Below are 21,673 nucleotides of genomic sequence, written 5' to 3'. Positions count from 1 at the left end.
ATTGGAGATATGTAAGCTGGGCATATTAAACAGTGCCTAGTAACATCCACTATCAATGGGATTTGTTCAGTTATCTGCCTTTGACAAAATTGATTCAGTTAGTTACCACCATTTGTTGTCTGACTTGCTATGATTGGAGATATGTAAGCTGGGCTTATTAAACAGTGCCTAGGGCAAAAGAAAGGACAACTTTTGCAAATTACAAACAAGAACTCAACTTCAGCTTCAGGAAGTTGACGCTGCTACAGCAGCCTGCTTAGTGCTTGAGGATGAAACCCTTCAGCTGTGACCCTAGTTCTGTTGGGGACAAAAACCCTCAGGAATCATATGTGTTGCAAAATGATAGGAGCCAGTAGTGATACATTGCACAGAACAATAGCGGGGTTGCACAAAGAACCCAGCAAGAACTGAGCAATCAGTTTCCATGCTGCAATGTGATACGAACATTTCAGAGTTCAAATGTCATACTATAACAAAAAAAATTCTGTTGTTAGAGCCTTGCTGGATTTGATTTCTATATGTATTGAGTTCAAAACATCTCAGAATCCCTACTTTTAGTTTCTTGTATAGCCTTTGATTTTTGTTATGTTCCAGTGGATTTTGCTGTATTTTATAAGACTTTTTTTAAGAATTTGTAAGTGCTTCAAAAAAAATCCAAAATTATTCCAAATTCATCTCTTTATAAAAATCTGCTGAATGGAGAAGACAAAAATGGGTGCCCAGGTGCCAAATGGTTATACTTCAATAAATTTCAGCTCAAGATGCCAAATATTTTTCAGTTTCAGACCAGAAAATGGAGCAAAATGCTGAAATTAGAGCATTTTTTAATAAATGAGATAGTACATACAAAGGGAAAAGATCCGGAAGTAACAACCTGATGACTGGAAGAGGAATACATTTGTATATAAAAAGTACCATAGAGCACAGACTCTAGCGTACTAACTTCCATTTAAAGAAAATGGACTCAAGTATGAGGAAATGACCTTCATGGAGCAATAAACAAATCAAGCCATAACGGTAAAAACCATGACAGTATTAGGTTAAATAGATCTAAACATATTAATTAAATTGAGCAGCAGCCTACTTTATTATATTCATACCTGGTCAATAACAAATTACTAGAAAATCTTATGACACATTCAAGAAACCAAATCACATCAACCCCTGGAGACCTTCCGATTGGGTTCAAAAACATACTTGATCAGAGATTCCTTGATGGACAATAGCTCTGGGAACTCCTGCTTGAGCTTGCTGGCATCCATCTCATTATTACTCCTGGCAGCCACAATGACTTTTGCCTGCTCCTCAAGAGTAAAATTCTTCCAAGTGTAGGAAGGATCAATGTAATCTCTGTACATCTCCAAGATCTCATTGTGGCTAACCACACCAGGGTTGGTGAAATTCCAAATGCCAGTGAGATTGCGCTTTGCCATCTCAATGGAAATAGGCAAAAGTTCGTCTAGAATAGTCATGGAATTTGGGATGTTCACAACCTTGTCATAGCGGGCAATCTTGGTAATAAAATTCCGGGGGTTTGACAGATCTCCAGATATTGGCATACGCACCCGCAGTGTGCAGACATTCTCAAAATTCTTCAGCAGATCCTCAACCTAGAGACCAAAAATAAATAGTCAATTGTCAAGTGTACCTTGCTTATAAGATCTACAAGACAACAAATTGCTTGTGCTATAGTTCTAACTCCCAACTCAGCAGAATTACCAGTGAGAGTTCGGTGAGAGTAAGTACAATACATAAAAGTATTTCAAATTCTTATAAAACACTAGATTCTGCCTATTTCTCAGAAAGAACAGGAAGATCAGGATGGAAATGCTTTGAAATTTTAATAAACCACTAAAATCTGCAGAATTATCAGTCAGAGTATCAACACTGGGGAATACTTTGGATTCTCATGAATCTGCTATACCAGTGGTAGCAGAAAGAAATAAGGAAAAATGATTTCAAAGTCTTAATAGTCAGTAGATTCACTGCTTTTTAGTAAGGGTGGACATTTTAGTAGAAGAATGTTTTGTATTCTCATCAATCAGCAGATTGTGCTTAAAGAAAGTTCTATTTAAAAAAGATGAAAGATTGCAAGATGTTGGGGATTCTCTTAAAACAAAACATTTAAATATTTAATTTAAAACAGCAAGATCAGGTAAAAAAGATTTGCATTCTGATGAATAAGCATTTCTGCAGGGTAAGAACACAATGACGAGTGCTAATGCTTTAAAATAACATACAGCAGCAGATACTGCTAATTTTTGTTGACTTACCAGTAGGAGCGGGAACATAAAAAAATGCATTGAGTTCTCGTATGCAAATTTAATAGCAAGAAAATAAACAGCTTTGAAATCACTGAAATTAGCAGATTGTGCCAGTACTTTTCAGTAATAGAAGAAATAATCAGGTAAGAGCAGTAAGATGCATACAAAAAGTGCAGTGAATCCTCACAAAATAGCATATTTTCCTGATATATCAGTAAGACCAGCTCGAATAGGGAAAAACCGCTCTGCAATATCTAGATTAGCATTTTCTGCTAGATTAGGGAAGAACCTATGTTACCCGGGGACGCGTCCCCGGTATTTTTTTCAGCCATCCCCATCCCGGGGACAGGGGACTCCTAGGTGATGTCCCCATAAATTCTGCATATAGACAATGAATTTTGACAATGAATTCTATAAGCAATTTGACTTTGACTCTCAATTTAACACAAATTTGATAATGGATATGTGCATGTTTTATCCATGTTTTCATATGAATATTTTAAATTTCCCTATTTATTTTAATTTTCCCTACTTTTATATAGCCGTCCCCAAAATTGGCAAAAACAATCACCGTCCCGGAAACGCATACCCCCGTCCCCTGCCGTCCCCGTCCCGGAAACTTGGGGTAACATAGGGAAGAACCAAAAAAATTAGGGAAGGCATGCTTTTGAATCACATGAATCCACACTCTCTTCCTTTACTGCTATGAGAATTAAATCGGTGGGAAATACTTTTAATTCTAGTAAAACAACATTATCAACAATGGGAAGCAACATTAGGAGAAATTTTGCTTTCGATTCACATAAATCCAAAGATTCTCCTCATTTATCATTATGGGAAAGAAAATTATGTGACAAAATGCTTTGAATTTTCATAAAGCAACATTACTGATAATGTGAATGCAAAATTAGGGGTCAATTTGCTCTGGAATCTTGGAAATCAACAGATTCTGCTTGTATATCAGTAAGACCATGGACATGAGGGAGAAAATTCCTTACTCTCATCAATCAGCAGATTCAATTGAGTTTTCAATGAGAGCAGGAAACATGCTTAAAATTCTAATAAATCAGACAATTCTGTTGATTTAAAAGTAAGGGCAATTGCAAGAATGTGTGGCATGGTTCAGTGATTACGGAAATAACTACTTTAAATTCTCATCTCTGATTTATCAGCAATTGCAAGAATGTGTGGCATGGTTTGAATTTTCATTAATCAGTAAGCTTCTAAATTTATCAGCAAGAAATATTCAATTGAGTTTTCAATGAGAGCAGGAAACATGCTTAAAATTCTAATAAATCAGACGATTCTGTTGATTTAGAAGTAAGGGCAATTGCAAGAATGTGTGGCATGGTTCAGTGATTACGGAAATAACTACTTTAAATTCTCATCTCTGATTTATCAGCAATTGCAAGAATGTGTGGCATGGTTTGAATTTTCATTAATCAGTAAGCTTCTAAATTTATCAGCAAGAAATATGATTTGGATTTTCATAAAACAGTAAGAACAATAAGATTTGAGAATAAAATTATAAATGCTTGAATCCTAATAAATAAGCAGATCCAGCTGATTTAAAGAGAGTGCACCAACATTCTGAGGATCTGAGTCTTGCAAATTAGCCGGCTCTGCTGATTTAACAGTAGTAGCATGCAGATAAGGAGATTAAAAGACATTTGTGCCTCTGATTATGATTTGCTATCACATCTCTAAATCATTGTATCAGAATCACTAATTCTGCACAGTAACAACATTATTAATCACCTAGGACGGGAACATTTAGGTAATATGCTTTGAATTATCATAAATCAGACCAGTGTGTTAAGATTTCTCAGCAGAAGCAGGAGGAGCTGGTGGAAAATGCATTGTCTTTTCATAGACTAGTAAGAACAGTAAGAGAACTAATACTTTCAAGTTTCAAAAATCAGTGTTATCAACAAGAGTTGTGAGATTAGGGGACAATCATACTTTAATTATCAACAAGGGTTATCAGACTACGAGACAATTAATAAGAGAAGGGGTGTTAATGGAAACTGCTCATAATTCTTATAAATGAGTAGATTGTGGTAATCTGCCATGAAGAGCAGCAATTAGGAGGTATATGCTTTGGATTTTCATGAATTTGGTAAACGCATGAAGATTAGAGAGAAAGTGCATTGAGTTCATATAAATCAGTGAGGTCAGAAGATTAGAAAGGAAATATTTTGTGTTCTTGTGAACCTGCCAATTTATTTCTAAAAGCAGCAAAGATTGGGAAGACATGCTTTGAATTCTCATAAATCAGCAAAGTCTGCTAATTTATCAGTCAAAGCAGGAATATCAAAGAGCCATTAGAGAATGAAAAATGCTCTGAGTTTTTATATATTAGCAGGTTCTGCTGATTTATCAAGAGAAAAGAAAGATTTGGGATTCTCAGATTCTCCTAAATGAGCAGAGGATGTTGATTTATGATTACAAACAAGCTTAGGGGAAAAGCTTTGGGTTCTCATAAATCAGCAAATTGTGCTACCGTCTATTACTAAAAGAAGGAAGATCAGGAGAAGATTTCTTAGAATTTTCACACACTGCAGAATCATCAATAAGAGCGAAAAAACTTGGAGGAAATGCTTTCTATTCTTATAAATCAATTGATTCAAGGAGGAAGATTAATAGGAAACTGCTTCAAAATTTGCATAAATCAAAAGGTTGTATTGATATGTTAGGACAAACAAAGGCAACGAAGTCTCATAAATCAATATAATCAGGAATATTATGGGAAAACAAATTGTTTTAAGTTCTCATCAATCAGAAAAATTCTAATGATTTATTAGTAAGAAAAATAAATCTAGAAACATGGCAATTATCTGCTCGTCTATCAGCAAAAGCAGTAAGATTGGAGAAAAAATGCTTCATATTCTCACAGATCAGAAGATAGTGTTGATTTATTAGCGAGAAAGGACAGGAGTAGATGTTTGCATATTTTGCAAATTAGCAGATTCTACTTATTTATAAGTAGTAAGTACGGAGTACAACAAAAATGCTTTCAATCCTCATAAATCAGCATATACTGCTAATTGATCAGCAAGGATGTGAAGGTTTAGGGAAAATGCCTTTAATTCTCAGAATCAACAGAACCTAAACATTTATCAGTTAAGAGCAGGAAGATCAGGGGAAAAAGATGCTGAATTCACAGTAGCAAACTTGGCTGATTTACCAGCAAAATACTTTGTATTACAGCAAATCCATTACTTTATCCGTAACAGCAGCTTGATTTAAAAGGGAAACGTTTTGCAGTCATGGACCACGATCTTATCGCTTCTCTACATTATCACATTGGAATGAGAATAACTTGATTTTTTACAAAGGGGCTCTCATGGGAAAAGAAAAACTTGATCAGAAACCAAAAGATTCAAATTGCAGTTGCTGGTTCAAGTCTCTAATCTTCATTTATAAGCAAGAACGTGAAAATTAGAGGTAAATGTAACTATTGATTTATTAGTAAGAGCAACTACATTGAAGAAAAACGCTTATAGTTCTCCTAAATAAAAATTCTGCTAATCATCAGTTAGAGTAGCAACATAGGTGAGAAATATTTTCGATGTTCATAAATCAGTAACAGCAGGAAGACGGGGATAAAAAATGCTTTGCATTGTCATGGATGAGCAGATTTTTTTGATTATTGTGTAAGTAGAACATTAGAAAAAGAAGAATGTCGAGTTTGTATAAATAGATAGAATAAAGTAGCTTACACTGCAAATTTACCAAAAGAAGCAGCAAGATTTTGGGTTTTAGGATCCTCAAAAATGATTAGAGTTTGCTGATTTATCAGTAAGAACAGAACACAAAAACTGCCTTAAATTTTCATAAACTAGCAGAGATTCTACTATTTTATTATTAAGAGCAAGAAGGCAATGGGAAGAAATTGCTTTGAACTTTTCAAAGATTGGCGGACGCTGCTGAAATTTATCAACAAGGGCAACAAGATTAGATAAATAAATGCTTTGAATTCTCATCTGCTGATTTATATGCAGGAACAGGTCTATCAAGAATAAAATCATAAAAGCGTCTGAGTTATCATAAATCATAGTATTGCACTAAGGATCATCAATAAAATAAGGAAGACCAGGAAAAAAATTCTATTAATTTTCAAAGATAAGTAAGATCGGCAAGATTTAGACAAATGAAGTGTATGGAGAAACCACTGAATTCTGCGCAAAAGTAAAAATATTAAAAGTTACACAAATTCAAAACACAAAAATGAAAACTTTGTGATTGCTGGTTTGAGACATTGAAGTCCATGCAAATCAGGAGGCTCTTCAGTAAGAGCTGGAAGATCGCAGTTAAAATTGCTTTCAATTTTCATAAACCGGGAATTTTTTTTGATTAAAGAGCGAGTCCTTGAAGAGTAAATGGAAAAATGTTTTGTATTGTTCCAAATTGTAAAAGAGGAAAGGTAAGGGGAGAAACTTATTTTAAATATCAGAGATCAGTAGATCCTTAAATAAGCTCGGGAATGTTACCTAACAAGAAGTTCAAGAGGATTAAAAATGGTTCTCGATTTACGTGAATCGGTAAAAGATGCATAATTTAAGGGGAAAAAACGCGTGTTTTCACCTTCGAGGATACATCATTACATTGCAAACAGAACCACTGCATTGTACAGAACTATATTAAAAAAAATGAACCATTCAGAAACAAGAAAATGAAAATTGTATGGTTGTTGATTTGTATCATTATACTCGAAGCAAACCAACAGATATATGAGTAAGCGTAGGAAGATAAGATTAAAAGATCCTTTGAATTCTTCCATCTTAGCAAATTCTTACTTATCACTGAGTGCATGAATATCCAAAGGGAAAAATGCTTTGGTTTTTCATTGAGATCAAAAGGAACGGGCAAGAATATGCTTATGGATACATAATGCTTATATTTCTCAATGCAGTTTGATCAACAGGAGCAGCACCATTAGGGAAAAATGCTTTGAATTATTATAAATCGGTAGATTATGTTAGCTGATAATAAAAGCAGCTACTATCAGAAAGAAATTGCGTTGTATTTGAGGAACAGTGTTGAGACTCCATCGCCAGAGCTGTGTCTATCCAACATACCGGATGCACTTTTTATATAATTAATTATCATTATGTTAAATACAATTTACGATTCGTTTAAAATTTAAATATTAATAGTACTAACGAAGGAAATCTAGCTTAAAAACAAAAAAGAGCAGAAAACAATTAAATAGGAAAAGAAAAACATCCATTAGAATTATATCTAACGGCATTTCCCTTTTTGGGGGGTTCTTCCTGTTTTTACTTTTCTGAATTTCCGGAAATTTGCAAAGATTCGGCCGATTCAAAAATCAGCTTCTACGGATTTCACGCCGAGTCCTGGTCTCAACACTGTGGTTTCAGAGGGGAAAAAAATGCTTTAAATTCACAAAAAATCAGCAGATCCTGTACTATCTTTAGTAAGATAAACGACATAAGAGGGGTAAACAAAAGAAAAACATTTAAATTTTAATAAATCAGCAGATCTCGCGGATATAATTAAAGTAATGAAGCAAGATTTGAGCTTTCTGGAATAAAGGTACGGGCGATCTATCGTTAGAGTCGGGATAAACGACATTGCAAATAAATCCACCACCAGAAGCAACATAACAAAAATTTCACAAACACCAAAACTCAAAAAACCATTACGGTCGTCGCGTACCATAGCTTTTGTCTTGGAATAAAAGGATCCAGCAAAATTAGGCGTATCCTCTTCCTTGAAGCCAATCCCGCTGCCGAGCGGATGAGCGTCATCGTACTCAAAAATACAGCCGGTGGCATAATTGATCAAAATTAGTCCATTTTCTCGGCAGACGTCGGCCAGATTGATCGTCCCGACCACATTAGTTCGAATAGTCTCCACCTTGTGCGATTCGCACCAGTCAACATTAGGGCGACCGGTGACGCCCGCCGCATTGAAAACATGCGTAGGACGGACAGTTTCAACATCCTCCATCAGTTGCGACCTGTTCTCCAGCCGGCCCTTTCCATACTCGTATGAAATGCCCTGCGCCTCGCACAGCCTCCCAATCTCTCCTCCGATCCATCCCGTCCGCCCGTACACAAGAAACTTCAACTTGCTCTTTGCTCCGTTCTCTGTAGACGCCACCATTTTTATAGGCTTTGTGCTGTGGATCTGGCACTGAGGAGGAGCAGCCCAACGGAGGTTAGAGGCAATGCGAGGTGAGCTATTTTTATTGAGACCGAGCATTGGGCACGTATTTATTCAGCTGTAACGGAGATTTGAGGTTAATTTCTCAGCGAATCGTCCCCCGATTCCGGGGAACCTGCGGACGAAAAATTGGCCTGATTTTTATCATTTTTGTCATTTGGTATCCCGTCATCGTGGCGACGGCACCGTTGGCGAAATTCCTCCCACCGCCAGTCAAATCTGGCTTTGCACAAATTAAGCGGCGTGCGTTGATTGGCTTGTCAAATTTTAAATGTGTTACCGAATGTTCGGAATGTGTGAGAATCTCTTAAACTTAAATTATTATTGTAATGATATGAGTTTTTTGAAATAGATGGGTTTATTAATCACAATTTCTGAAATATGGGTCAATAAATATTAGTGAATAAATTTGATTAGTGGTAAAGAATCTAAGTATAAATATTATAGATTTTACTTTTGAAATAAAAAATAGAGATCTAAATCTGGTATTTTTTTTCGTGTTGGCATTCAAATAAAAGTATATACATTATTTTGTTAGCATTTTGTAATAATGAGAGATTTAAGTCTTCTTGATAGCTGTCATAGTTTATATTTTTGTGATGTTATGTTCAAGATTTATAAAAGAAGGAATGAGGTCCCCTTTTGTATGTATATCAATATAAAAGGTAGAGTTTAGTTTTCAAATCAAATCAAGAGAATATCTTATATGGTAGTGAAAAAATCTCAAGCATTATATGACTAATAAAACACTTATAATAGTACAAAATTTAAATGTGAACTTTAAAGAATAAATAGGATAAATGAAGTTAAAAGAGTAATGGATAAAAGTGCATGTTTTGTCCTTTTACCATTTGTTTGATGTCATTGGATTGTCACATCTTAATTTAGAAATACTTTCGATGATGTAATAGTTAATAATATAATTAGTAGATAATATTGCATTGTGTGGATTTATCTCACATTATATGACTAATAAAACACTTATCAATAATAAAAAAAAACAAAACAAAACTTTGAAGATTATATAGGATAAATAAAGTTAAAAGAGTGTAATGGATACAAGTGCATGCCTTGTCCTTTTACTATTTGTTTGATGTCATTGAATTGTCACATCTTAATTTTGGAATACTTTCGATGATGTAATAGTCAATAATATAATTAGTAGATAATATTGTATTGTGTGGATTTATCTCACATTAGTTGTAATTTATAAGTCACTTCTTATGGTGGAGTTTGTTCCACCATCATCTGACCTCCTCCTCCAAATAAAACTCTCACTCTTCTTTATTCTTGTGGGATCCAACCCACCATAGTTTGACCACCTCCTCCAAAATGCATTTGTACTAAACTCCACAACATCAAACAAAAATTTCTCTGCATACTAGATTCAATGCTAACAAAATCCATTTGTATTCACTAACTCATCCTTCTCAACATGTAAATCATCTTTCTTAAATTCAATACGAAAAATATTTTACCTTCTCATCACCTATTGCAACTTCATCTTTGTTCTCTTCTTTCATGACTTCAACAAGACAAGCAATTGTATCATCTCTTTAACCTGCAATCAATGCATTTCACTCTACTTCTATTGCTACAATCTGCATTAGTAAATCATCTTCTTCACTTTCTTATATGTTCCTTAAAGGACTCTCTTCTATTGCTACTTCATTATGCTTGCATCCATCCTTATAACAATATTTAGAAAAAGAAAAATTTACCTCAATTTCATTCACCTTTGCAACTCTTTATTTGCTTTATAATTGTAGTGTCATAAAATTGTGACCCTTGCAATTTTAACCACATTTGGGGTCCTCACCTTGGTGACGACATCTCCTTCCTTAACTGGGACCTATTTATGTATTTCCAACCCTTCTCTCTTCCTCCTTTATGTCTTGTGTCTGCTTTAGACCCTGTCCGAGCCCCAAAATAGGGCAGGACAGTGGCGTGGTGCCCCTGTCCTCACCCTGTAGGGTGGTCCTATGTTTGGTTTGCCCGATCTCCTATGCACTTCTTGTCTTCGGGGTTTGTTATTCCTCTTTGTCGGCCTTCGGTGGTTGAAAATTAATCCTTGAGGCATGTATAAAAGAAAACTCAATACCCTCATTCAAGGACGGATGGACAACGAAAAGATAGATAGAGAGCATAAGGAGAAGATACAAGACTTCAAGGTCATCATCAAGCATTCAAGTCTTCTTCATTCATCCATTGGAGCAACATTACAACATTCATTTGCAAGCATGTGTGTGTGTGTTAAGGTTTTGCCATGTTACATGCCATTTCATACAACATTTGTGGTTACATTCAAGAAGCAAAGCAATCATCATCAACAAAGTTGTAGATCTACAAGGTATACATCTCCATTGTTTACATTCAAGCATTTGCAACTACTTTCTTTCTAGGTTGATTCCTCAACTGGGGTTTGACTGAGGCAAACCCCTATCCACAACCCCCTTTTCTTCTCTTTCTGTGTGTAGGTTGCAGGTGTGCAGTTGTAATTGCAAGTTTGGGCTTCATTTGCAGAGATGGAAGAACCCTTTTCGTTTCACGGATTTTGTGGCGAACCATGTACATTCCCACCACGGTCCTGACAACTTTTCTCTAAATTTGCAGGGCAGATCCGCGTCAGTTTAATTAGCTTAGATCCGAAGTTACAGCGCGATCTCGAACTAGTAGCACCTCATTTCCTCTCTCTTTTCCACATACTCAACAAGTCAACTTTCTCATTTACAAAAGAGGGTAAATCACACTTAAACCACTTGTAATCTACTCAGAATTCACATCCTTGTTTCCCTCGGATTTGGATCTAGCGGATTCAACCCCTCTTTTGAATGTAAAGTTCCTTCCAAGTGAAAATCATCCTAGTGGCTTCCTTTTCTCTCCTAGGTGGGTAGTCACTAGGATCCAATTTTCCACTTTACAACAACCAACCTCTTTATGGTTGGTTGCTCCATTCTCTCCATCATCCTCATGCTCCAAAGGACATTTCTCATCTTCATCTACTACAAAATCACCCACAATTTCAATCTCTTTATTTTCTTCTTTCACGCCTTCCCAAAGACATGCTCCTTTATCTTTAATCAATGCTAGACATTTTGCTTCTATTATTGCAATCTTATCCACCTTCTTCTCAAGTTCAGCTTCTAAGAAGCTATTGATTCTTTTGGCATCCTCATCTTTGTTAATTTTCACATCAAACAAGAGACCCTCAAAGTCCATCATCATCTATGTTGCAACATCCTTGATCCCATCCTCCATTCCTTTCAACAAATATGTCTCTGCCTCAAAATATTCTCCATCTCCATCAAATACAGACCTTTCAAGTCCTCTACTGTAGCCTTTTCTTTTGTGCCAAATGTAAGGCACCCTACAACATCTTCCTTCTTTCCTACAATAAAAATAATTGAAAAAATAACACACACCTCTTTTCTTCTCTCCTTTTCTCTTTTGAGGTATCTTTTCAATATCTACTCTTTAATCTTATATCTATTATTGAATCACTTTCATTTCATCTCTTATCTTTCTTGCTATGATTTCCTTAAGTCTCTCTCTAATTTTATCAAGTACAAGAATCCTCAAAATCCACCCAATGACAAATGTCATTTTCCTCTTTCTATTTTTAGAAGAACCTTTATGTTCTACTATAAACTGCCTCACACTTGGCGATCTATTTACAAACTCAAGAACCTCTACTTAACAAATCCTCTAAGTAGCTCCTCTTGTAGCTTGCACAAATACATCTATAAGAAAACTCTCTCACACCCCACTCTTAGGTCCTAATGTAAACTACCTCTCATTTGATACTTTGTCTACAAACTCAAGAACTACCCCATTGATATCATGATGTAAGGGACTCCCCTAACACACATAAAATACATTCTCTATACATTAAATGAGGGTTACTCCACCCAAGATTCATGTATAGAATTTAACAAAGAAAATTGCATAGAAATTGCAAGAAGAGAAATAATTGAAATTTCTATTACTTCAATATAACGAAACTCAAATATTAAAAAAATAGAATGATTAGCCTTATGGGCTATATACAATTCCTACAAGCTAGAACTATTACTCAATTCCCAAATGAAGAAAAATTCTTCTCAACTTTAAATGATCACTCCATTTTAATGATCAACTCCACTCTAGAAGATCCACTCAACTCTAGATGCCTAAACACTAGCCCAAGCCTCCCTTTTATAGCATTTATATGCCTCTTATAAATTCCATGCTCCCTCTTGATGAACAACACATGGCTATCGAGAAAAGAAACACATAGCCAATAGATGACCTTTCAACTTTCCCAAGAGGGCACCTAAAGAGGTGTCTTTTCAATTTTCCAAAGTGGGCGCCCAAAGAGGTGTCTTTTCCCATTCTTCTTTACACTCACTGAGACATGTGAGTGCATGACTCTTCCCCTTCCCCATTTTTAGGCCAAGATGGGGATTTCCTTGATTTTGCATTAAGAATAATAGGAAAATGTGTCCTTTTCTTAATAATTACAATTTCCTTTACACATAGGCCACAAATATTAAATATTTTCAACCCCCTATGTCCCCTTGGACACTTTTCCTAGGTGCATGGAGACATATGATAGCTTGCATTTAGCCCTTATTGAAAATGCCAAACTTAACCAAATTAAATAAATATTTTTCATCGATGAAAGATTGCTCTTACACCCTTGAATGCTCACACATCATGGGGAATAATTAACACACTCCTTCCCATAGAGGAACTATAGACACCTAAAAATGTCTCACTAATAATATACTAATTATTCATCTTATTAATTAAATAATTATTTAATTAAACTAATTTAATTATTCTAAATTGCACTCTAATCATTATTCTTCACATTATTAATTATAAAATTTACAATCATTCAACTCTTTCTCAAATATGAATTAAATATTAATTATTTAATTAATTATGACTTAATTCCTTAATTAAATAATCTTTATTATTTAATTCATTCATTCATTCTCCAAATCCCCAAATTTGAATTTCAATTAATTTCATATAATTTCATATTTCCAAATTCATATTTCACCAAATTCTAATTTCAACAAATTCCAAGTTAATGTGCATTTCAATTTCATCATTCGAAAAACAAAATTCAAATTCAAATAAAGATGAAATGTGAATTTCATCTCAAAATCCTACAACACATGTTGGAATTCTAACTCCCACTGACTTCCATTCTGACTAGGCAATCAATTCAGTCAACTGAGCAATCTATTTAGTCATCTCCCTAGTTAGCTTAGTTAACTCCCCAATCACCTTTTTCAACTCCAAATCACCTTTTTGAAATAGAGTAATCAATTCAGATGACAAATCAATCAACTCAGTTCACTAACTAATCTATTTAACTCACTGATCAATCAATCTAGTTGACTCATCAATCAAATGAGTTAAACTCTCAATCAATTATGTTGTAATCAATTAGCACTTCAGTTCCATTTCTCATCCAATCTATCCCAAAAATCTATAAATGCAACCTAATTTCTCCTGATTTAAAAAATCACGATCTTTGAAATTATTGTGTCTAACCTATGCAGGAATCCCAGTACAATATTTGAGAGCCACCCACAACACAATTTTGGAGAAGAACAATGGAAGACATGATGCAGAATAGGGAGTTTTATATTGTTTAATTCATTCAATTTTACATCTATTTCATTGGTTTATGTTTAGGATTTTCTAGATTAGATAAGGAATTCGTGATTATTCTTTTTAGTCTAATTAGCTTCGATTTCCCTAATGACTTTAAGCATGAAAACAATGGTGAACTTGACGTAAACCCGCATTTGACTTATTTTCTCTATTTTCTTTGATTTTGCAGGTTTCTGAAAATTATATATGGAGCGACACGAAACATTGCACATTTGCCCTGACAGAAATGCACATTAGCTTTAATTTATGCGCATTCGCATAGACAATATTGCACATTTGCTAAAATTATTAAGCATTCGATGTCTATCATCTCACACTCATTTTATTTTGTTGTTTCAGTGTGCAATTACATTATCTATCTAATCCTTGATTCAATTTCTAAATCTGAAATTTTTCATTTTTTGTTTAGGAAGAGTCAGATTTAAAATTGCAAGTGCAAGAAGAAAGGCAAGTGAAAGGATACAACAAAGATCCCATCAGAGAATTCTAAAGGCAGAAAGAAGACTCCAAACCCTAGAAGATGAAATTTCCCTATCTAGATATTGCCACATCATCCAAAAGTACTTGGAGAAATACCATTTCATCAACGAGGCCGAAGGAATGGTGAATATCATTATGAGCTAACTTTCTGTCTACAGATTTTAACATCCTTTATTTTGAAAATTCTCTGTTATTTTGATCACGCAATCATTCTATCATTTTTGTGCATTCGCTTTGACAGTAATATGCATGCACTTTGACAGTAATGCGCATGCGCTTTGACAAAAATGCGCATTTGCTATCATATTAGTGTGCATTTGAGTTGATATTATTGTGCATTGGAGCTGACATTATTGTGCATTCGTTAGACAAATTTAGAAGTTTCTATTTTAGTTATTCTTCTCTATTTTCTAGTTCTATTAATATTTTGTGACAATGTGTGATGAAGAAGAATAGGGAAGGCATGATCAGTTGAAGATTATTATCAAACTACTAATGTGTGCTTGCAGGATTTCTAGATTTAGAAAATATTTGGATTTGGGTTTTAAAAATGGACATGTATGCTTTAATCTTTCGATTTGGTGCTTAAAAAGAACCTAAAACACAATCTTGAATGAATGGACTTAAAATTGAACAAGGCAAACTCATCTTTGGATTTTGGGTTTAAAAGTGGATCTCACATTTGGACTTTGGGTTTAAAATGGACATGTGCCTGCTTTATGTTTAGAATAGCTCACATACTGCAATCTTAAAGGAAAAAGAACTCAAGAGCACTTGCTCTCTACCTCGAATTACCTTTCTGCCCGCCTTCAAGGTCTTGGGAGATTGGGAAAAGCGATAACAACACCTATCTTTTTATTTTTAGTAGTTGAGGGGTATTGCTAATGGGGATTTCATCACCTCACAGTGGTATCTTGAATTGAGATGCGTTAGGGATATCATATCTCCCAATGTACTCTCGAGCGGGTTTTTCGAGCTACTATATAAATATATTGGTCAAGAGGATGAAGTTTTGAGTGAATTCAACATATGTGGAGGCCTTCCCTGCACCAATAAGCTTAACTAAATCCTTAAGTGGCTTGATTCAAGAATCCGTCATTGGATCGAGATCCCTCAAAATTATAATAAGAACCAAAGTAGTAGCCCAAAATCCCACGTTCAATGGTTCCGGGAGTGCGGATCGTACCCCATAGATACCCTCCATGTACCTTGCATGATGAGACAGAAAATCCTTGGTTATAAGATCTCCAGATCTTCGGGGTAAGAGAGACCGTTATGCCTGAGAAGTGTGCGTCATGGAGTGGAGTCAGTGTTGCCAGCCTCTCTAGATGTCTGTCTTGTCTCAGTATTTTGTTGCGGGGGGGGGGGGGGGGGGCATTGAATGGTTTCCACTATCCAACCTAGGCTTTGTCTATTGTGATTGTTTGTATATCGTATGTTCCAAACCAGTATAGAGTCAGTCTTGATATGGGCTAATTAAGGCCCTTCCTTATGAAACTCTATTTTTTAGAGCTTGTTAGAACAAAATACATTGGCCATACTTTTTCGCAAACAAGAGTTCTCAAGAGTCAGAAATTAGTCATCAAAACAATTTCCCCTTAACAAACTGATCAAAGCGGAAACCATACAAGAGTCACATTTTTAAAAAATGGAAAAAAAACACTTTACTCTTTGTGATGTTAAGTCTCGTAGGTTGCATAACTCATCCTAAGTCCTTAGTCTTCATAGTTCATCCTAAATCCTCATAAGGTCTTTTCCTTAAGTCCTCATAGTATATGCATAGTCCTTCTCTAGTCATCATTTTGCATTTTGCATCAAACCTAATTTTGCCATCTTCACTTAGTCCTTGCATAGTCTCAATCTACACCAAGTCCAAGCACTTTCTCCAATACTTTCAATGGGGTCATTATCAACTCCTAATATTTTTGAGTAGTGTCAACCACTTGGTCATTTGAGTAAGTCTCCTTTAGTTGCATTGGCATCATCTTTAAAGAGTCTTGATAGCATGTGTTGCCATGGTCTTGCATGGTGATCGTTTCTTCCCGTTTGAGCAAACCAATCTTGGTCCAAACGATAATCAGGGAGAAATCATTGATAATTTAGATAACCTTGCATGGAAGTTAAGAACTCGTGTTCCCCAGTACGAAGGAGTCAAATTTATAATAGACGAGGAAATACGAAAAGCAGCCTAAATCCAAAGAGTAGCTGAAAGAGAAATCATTTAGCAAAGACTTTAAAAACTTAGACTGCAACAACAACAACTTCCTCATCCTAATCCCCAATAGAGTGCTAGAGTCTAGCATCATAACTTTTCCAAGGTCTTGCATTTCCTAGGTGACATATAGAAATCATTCATGCCAGTAACCAGATCACAAAGAGGTAAAATGAATCCAAATAATGACCCATTGTTTAACCCCACGTGGAACATGGACCTATGAAATTACCAACAACTGCAAGCTAGACGACCTGCAACATTGCCTATAAATACGAACAACATGCCTTCGATAAAAGAAATCCAATAGAACTTGACACAAGAATAATTGGAGGTAGCTCAACAAGATCCACAAGTCCTTATGATCCTAAATGCATTTATCAATAACAATAAGGAACAATATCTCTCCCTTTTGATTCAAAATGGGGCCAAGTTACCCCCAAATGTAACCTTGACTCAAAATATGAATCAGACACCAAACATTACACAAACACAAGCGGCATCTTCAATCTCAATTCATGGTGCACCTCAAAGCACACAAGCCACAACAACTCAAAATATGATGATGTCAACTCAAAATTCTCAATTAGAAGTTACATCAATAAATGCAAATGTCACGTCCCAAACTACTCCCAATGTTACTTCATAAACAACGGTAGCAACAGTGGCTCAGAATATTGCACCCACAAGTGATACCCAACCCCTAGTATCAGTTTCAGTTGGGTCTACCTACAGTGGTCAGAATGTGAATCGAGGCTTTGTTGGAATGTATGGATCAAGCCAACCTAATGTCAGTACTTAGTTTGCATATTTCTCAGCACCTAGTGGAAACCAAGGTACATAATTACACAATCAGTCAATGTTCTAAGAAGCTCTAGTATACTCAAACATTAGTCCTTTTGTGGGGAATACCTATATGGTCAGTACACCTTTGACCCAAATAGAAATCTTGGCTCGACATGTGCAAAATCTCCAAAGACAAATGACTAATATGCAAATAGGAAATGAAAAGAAGAGCTACACCATGGAAGATCTTCGTCCTTATCCTTTTGATAGGACTTTGTACATGCCACCTTTTCCACAACATTTTGAGACCCCAAAGTTTGATAAATATAGAGGAAAAGGTAACCCCCTAGATCATGTCAGAGAGTTTTATACAACATCTATTGAAGTGGCTCATGAAGACACGTATTTGATGCCCCTATTTCCCAAGAGTTTGGGAGGAACAACATTAGAGTGGTTCTCGCACTTGCCACCAAAAATTGCCTCATGGGGTGAGTTGGTAGAGAAAATCATAACAAAGTTTTCATACAATATAGACAATCTAGTTATTCTAATGGATTTATGTGCTTCCAAACAAAGAGAAGGTGAAACATTTGCTTCATTCTTACAACAATGGAGAGCTTTGTACCACATATGTCTCAGTCGCATTCCAAAGGTTGAACAAGTGGGTATCTTCATTGAGAACCTCATTCCTCAAGTTAAATATCCATTGCAAATGCAATATCTTCATACATTCAAGGAAATAACAGAAAAGGGTATAAAGTGTGAAAAGGGCCTAGTAGAGCAAGGGATATTAAAGCATCACAAAGACAATGGACCAACCAATAATTCAAGCATTGAAAACCCAAAATTTTGGTCCAAAAATAAGAATGTGACAAGTGATGGGGTTGTAGACGCTCGTGTTGTCCATAGAGCTCAACCAGTGGTATCGCTTCAAAGACCAATGAAGTCTTTTGTCTCCAATAGAACTCAATCTCAAGGTAGCAGTACAACATCAACAAATGCAAATGCAGTCTAGTCTAGTAATCAAAGACCTCCAAGGATTAATACACCTAGAAGGAATTATACACCACTTGGAGAACCAATTGAGTCCGCTCTTAAAAAGATGATACAAACCAATGTCATCACTCTATCAAAAGTTAGGCCCTATGACTTGAGTCCTTACAAACCCACTTGGCGGAATGACACCAATTTTGTGAATACCATCATGCTAAAGGCCATAAAACAACAAGTTGTTATAAACTCAAAAATTTGATACAAGATCTCATAGATCAGGGTGACATTACCGTGGATGCTAACAAGGGATCTGCTAACATAGATCATACCATATTCAAGGACCCTTTTGTTAAACATGACAAAGGAAAGGATTTCAATTCAGGGACACAAAACAATATTTTAAATTATACCAATGTAGCATATGATTATGTAATCAATACAATCAGTGCAGGAGATGAAAAAGTGGCTACAATTACAGTCAATCCAAGAAACAAAGATTGTGCAGTTGTCACTCACCGATCCAAAGTTAGGTTGCAAGGGGTATCATCTAATATTCCTACATCCATTAGAAACTACAATGTGGTTAATCAACTAAGAAAGACTTCAGCATAAATTTCATTGTTTGAGTTACTTCGTATCTCCCTAGCTCACAAGGCAGTTCTAGATAAGGCTCTCCAAGAATTTGTTGTCGTCTGTGACATAGATGGAAACACCTTTCAATCCATGGCTAGAAATCTAGCTGCTTCCAAGGTAGCATTCACATAACAAGATGTACCAAAATAAAGACCCATGCACAATGATCCTCTTCACCTAGAAGTACTTGTTCACAAAAGAAAAGTCAAAAAAGTTTTAATAGATGGTAGAGCTGGACTCAAGATATGCACTCTTAACCTAATTAAAACCTTGGGCTACTCACACCATCATATTGATATCACTAAGTGAATAAATATTAAGGCTTATGATGATGATGAACACCCATCCAAGGGTGTGGTGACCTTATCTATGCAAGTAGGACCTGACATCACTGATATCACCTTTCAAGTGCTAGACCGATAATCAGGATACAATATGCTACTAGGTCTCTTGTGGATACATGCCATGCAGGAAGTACCTTCTACTTTCCACCAATGTTTTAAGTTATCTTATAATGGCATTGAGATCACTATATAGGATGATCCAGACCCCTTTCAACATTGTAACTACCTCAAGGAAAGCACAAAGAATCAAGTCCCAATCAATCAACTGACTCCATTCACCATGTAGATGGACTCTTTGAAAATTTTAGACACGCCAACATCATCATCTCTCACACCTACAACACCACCTCTCCAAATCAATGATGAAGGGTGCAACGAATATTCATATTTCAAAATAGTATCACTAGGCTAATTGTCTCCTAGATCATTTGGGAGAGCCTTACCAAATCCCACAAGTAAAAATAAAGGGAAAGAGATAGCCCAATTCTCAGACTCTTGTTCCTTCATAAGATGGAGAGAGCTAAATGAAGAATCCTTAGAAGAAGATATCAACAAATGGCTCTATAAAGAAGAAGATGACCATCCAAATGCCAGACTTCATTTAGATCAATATGGTAATAGATTCAAAATTCTACAAAGACATGGTTATGATGGCACAACGGGATTGGGAGCACATTCTCAAGGCATTATAGAACCTATATTACCATAAAAAAATCCAAAGAATTGGAACTTGGGATATACAGGCCTAACAAGAAGAAGAATAACTTCTAGACCAAATACTCCAGTTATTCAAAGTTTGTAAACCAACAACATCACCAATCATAAATGAGGATGAGGATCTTGAGTTACCAAGCTAGAACAACATGTCAACAATTGCCTTTGCACTAACATCCCATGTGAATGTGGTGACAGAAATAGGAGTTGCACTAGAAGATGAATTAAATACCTATTTGACACCATCATCATCAACTGATTCATCAAGGGAAATAGGCATAGTACCAGATAGAGAAGGTAACTTTATATTGCCTCTATCTCTCATCCAAGCTTTAAATGAGGCTTCTATCATAGAAGAAGGGTCTACAAGTCATGAAACTCTCCCATTCATCATCAACACTACTAAAACTCCTCTTTCTCCAATTGAGGAAGTTGATGAAGATGGATCAGATAGAGACATATATATTGAGAGTATAACTGATCCCCATGACTATGAATTCCACTCTCCACCGTTGTAGCACATATTCAGTATTTAGAGATTATGACAATCAATCACCTATAGATGATGACACTGAATATGAAGACAAACAAGTTGATCAAAAGTCAGTCAAGTATGTTTATGGTAACAAAATTTGCATGATATCAATAGTATCTCCATTCGAGGAAGACATAGATCTTTGCCTTATGTATCCCCACTTGATAAACTGGGGGAAAGAAGAACAACCACATTTAGACTAGTTCCAAAATGATGAGGCCATGGTTGAGTTCTTGGGTGCTAGGGATGAATTTCCCTATGATGATCACAAAGCCAGTTTTGCCATACATTTGGATAGTACTGCCTACTTTGAAGAAGCAACTTCCTCTTATAATCCATAAGGTGCGAATGAAATAGAAAATACAATCACAAGAAGACTAGATAATCTTCCTATAGATCAAGAACAATCAACATTGATAGTAGAAGAAACTGAAGAAATCAACATTGAAAATGTTGAGAATGTACATAAGATTCACCTGGCTAAGTCTTTAAACCCCATGGAAAAAGAAATATTTATTCAATTCTTCATGCAACAACCAATAAAATTTGCATGGGCGTATGCTGACATGCCAGGGTTGAACCCAAAATTGGTCTTACATCATTTACCATTATTACCAAGAGTAAAACCTTACAAATAGAAGCTCAGGAAGATGCATTCTCAAATAGCCCTGTTAGTCAAAGTGGAACTACATAAATTGTGGTTTCATTAGACCCATAGACTATACAAAATGGATTTCAAACTTAGTACCAATGACTAAACCCACTGGGGGCATATGAATTTGTACTGACTTCAAGGACCTAAACAAAGCTTGTCCCAAAGATGATTATCCACTACCCAATATAGATATGA

The 21,673-nt window shown here is 35.6% G+C and overlaps 1 protein-coding gene across 1 annotated transcript; it reads right to left on the bottom strand.

Moving 5' to 3' along the window:
* Positions 1 to 794: 794 nt before the first annotated feature.
* LOC131062674 (bifunctional dTDP-4-dehydrorhamnose 3,5-epimerase/dTDP-4-dehydrorhamnose reductase) lies at positions 795 to 8,634 on the bottom strand. The gene is made up of 2 exons (XM_057996381.2): positions 7,947 to 8,634; positions 795 to 1,610 (listed from the first exon to the last, which is right to left on the bottom strand). The coding sequence occupies exons 1-2, from the start codon at positions 8,493 to 8,495 to the stop codon at positions 1,158 to 1,160; spliced, it is 1,002 nt and encodes a 333-aa protein (XP_057852364.1). The 5' UTR covers positions 8,496 to 8,634; the 3' UTR covers positions 795 to 1,157.
* Positions 8,635 to 21,673: the final 13,039 nt, after the last annotated feature.

The sequence above is a fragment of the Cryptomeria japonica genome, chromosome 5 (assembly GCF_030272615.1).
Source record: "Cryptomeria japonica chromosome 5, Sugi_1.0, whole genome shotgun sequence".
Classification (NCBI taxonomy): Eukaryota; Viridiplantae; Streptophyta; class Pinopsida; order Cupressales; family Cupressaceae; genus Cryptomeria; species Cryptomeria japonica.
Note: the sequence above shows the minus strand (reverse complement) of the source record. Positions and strands in the feature narration are given on the sequence as shown.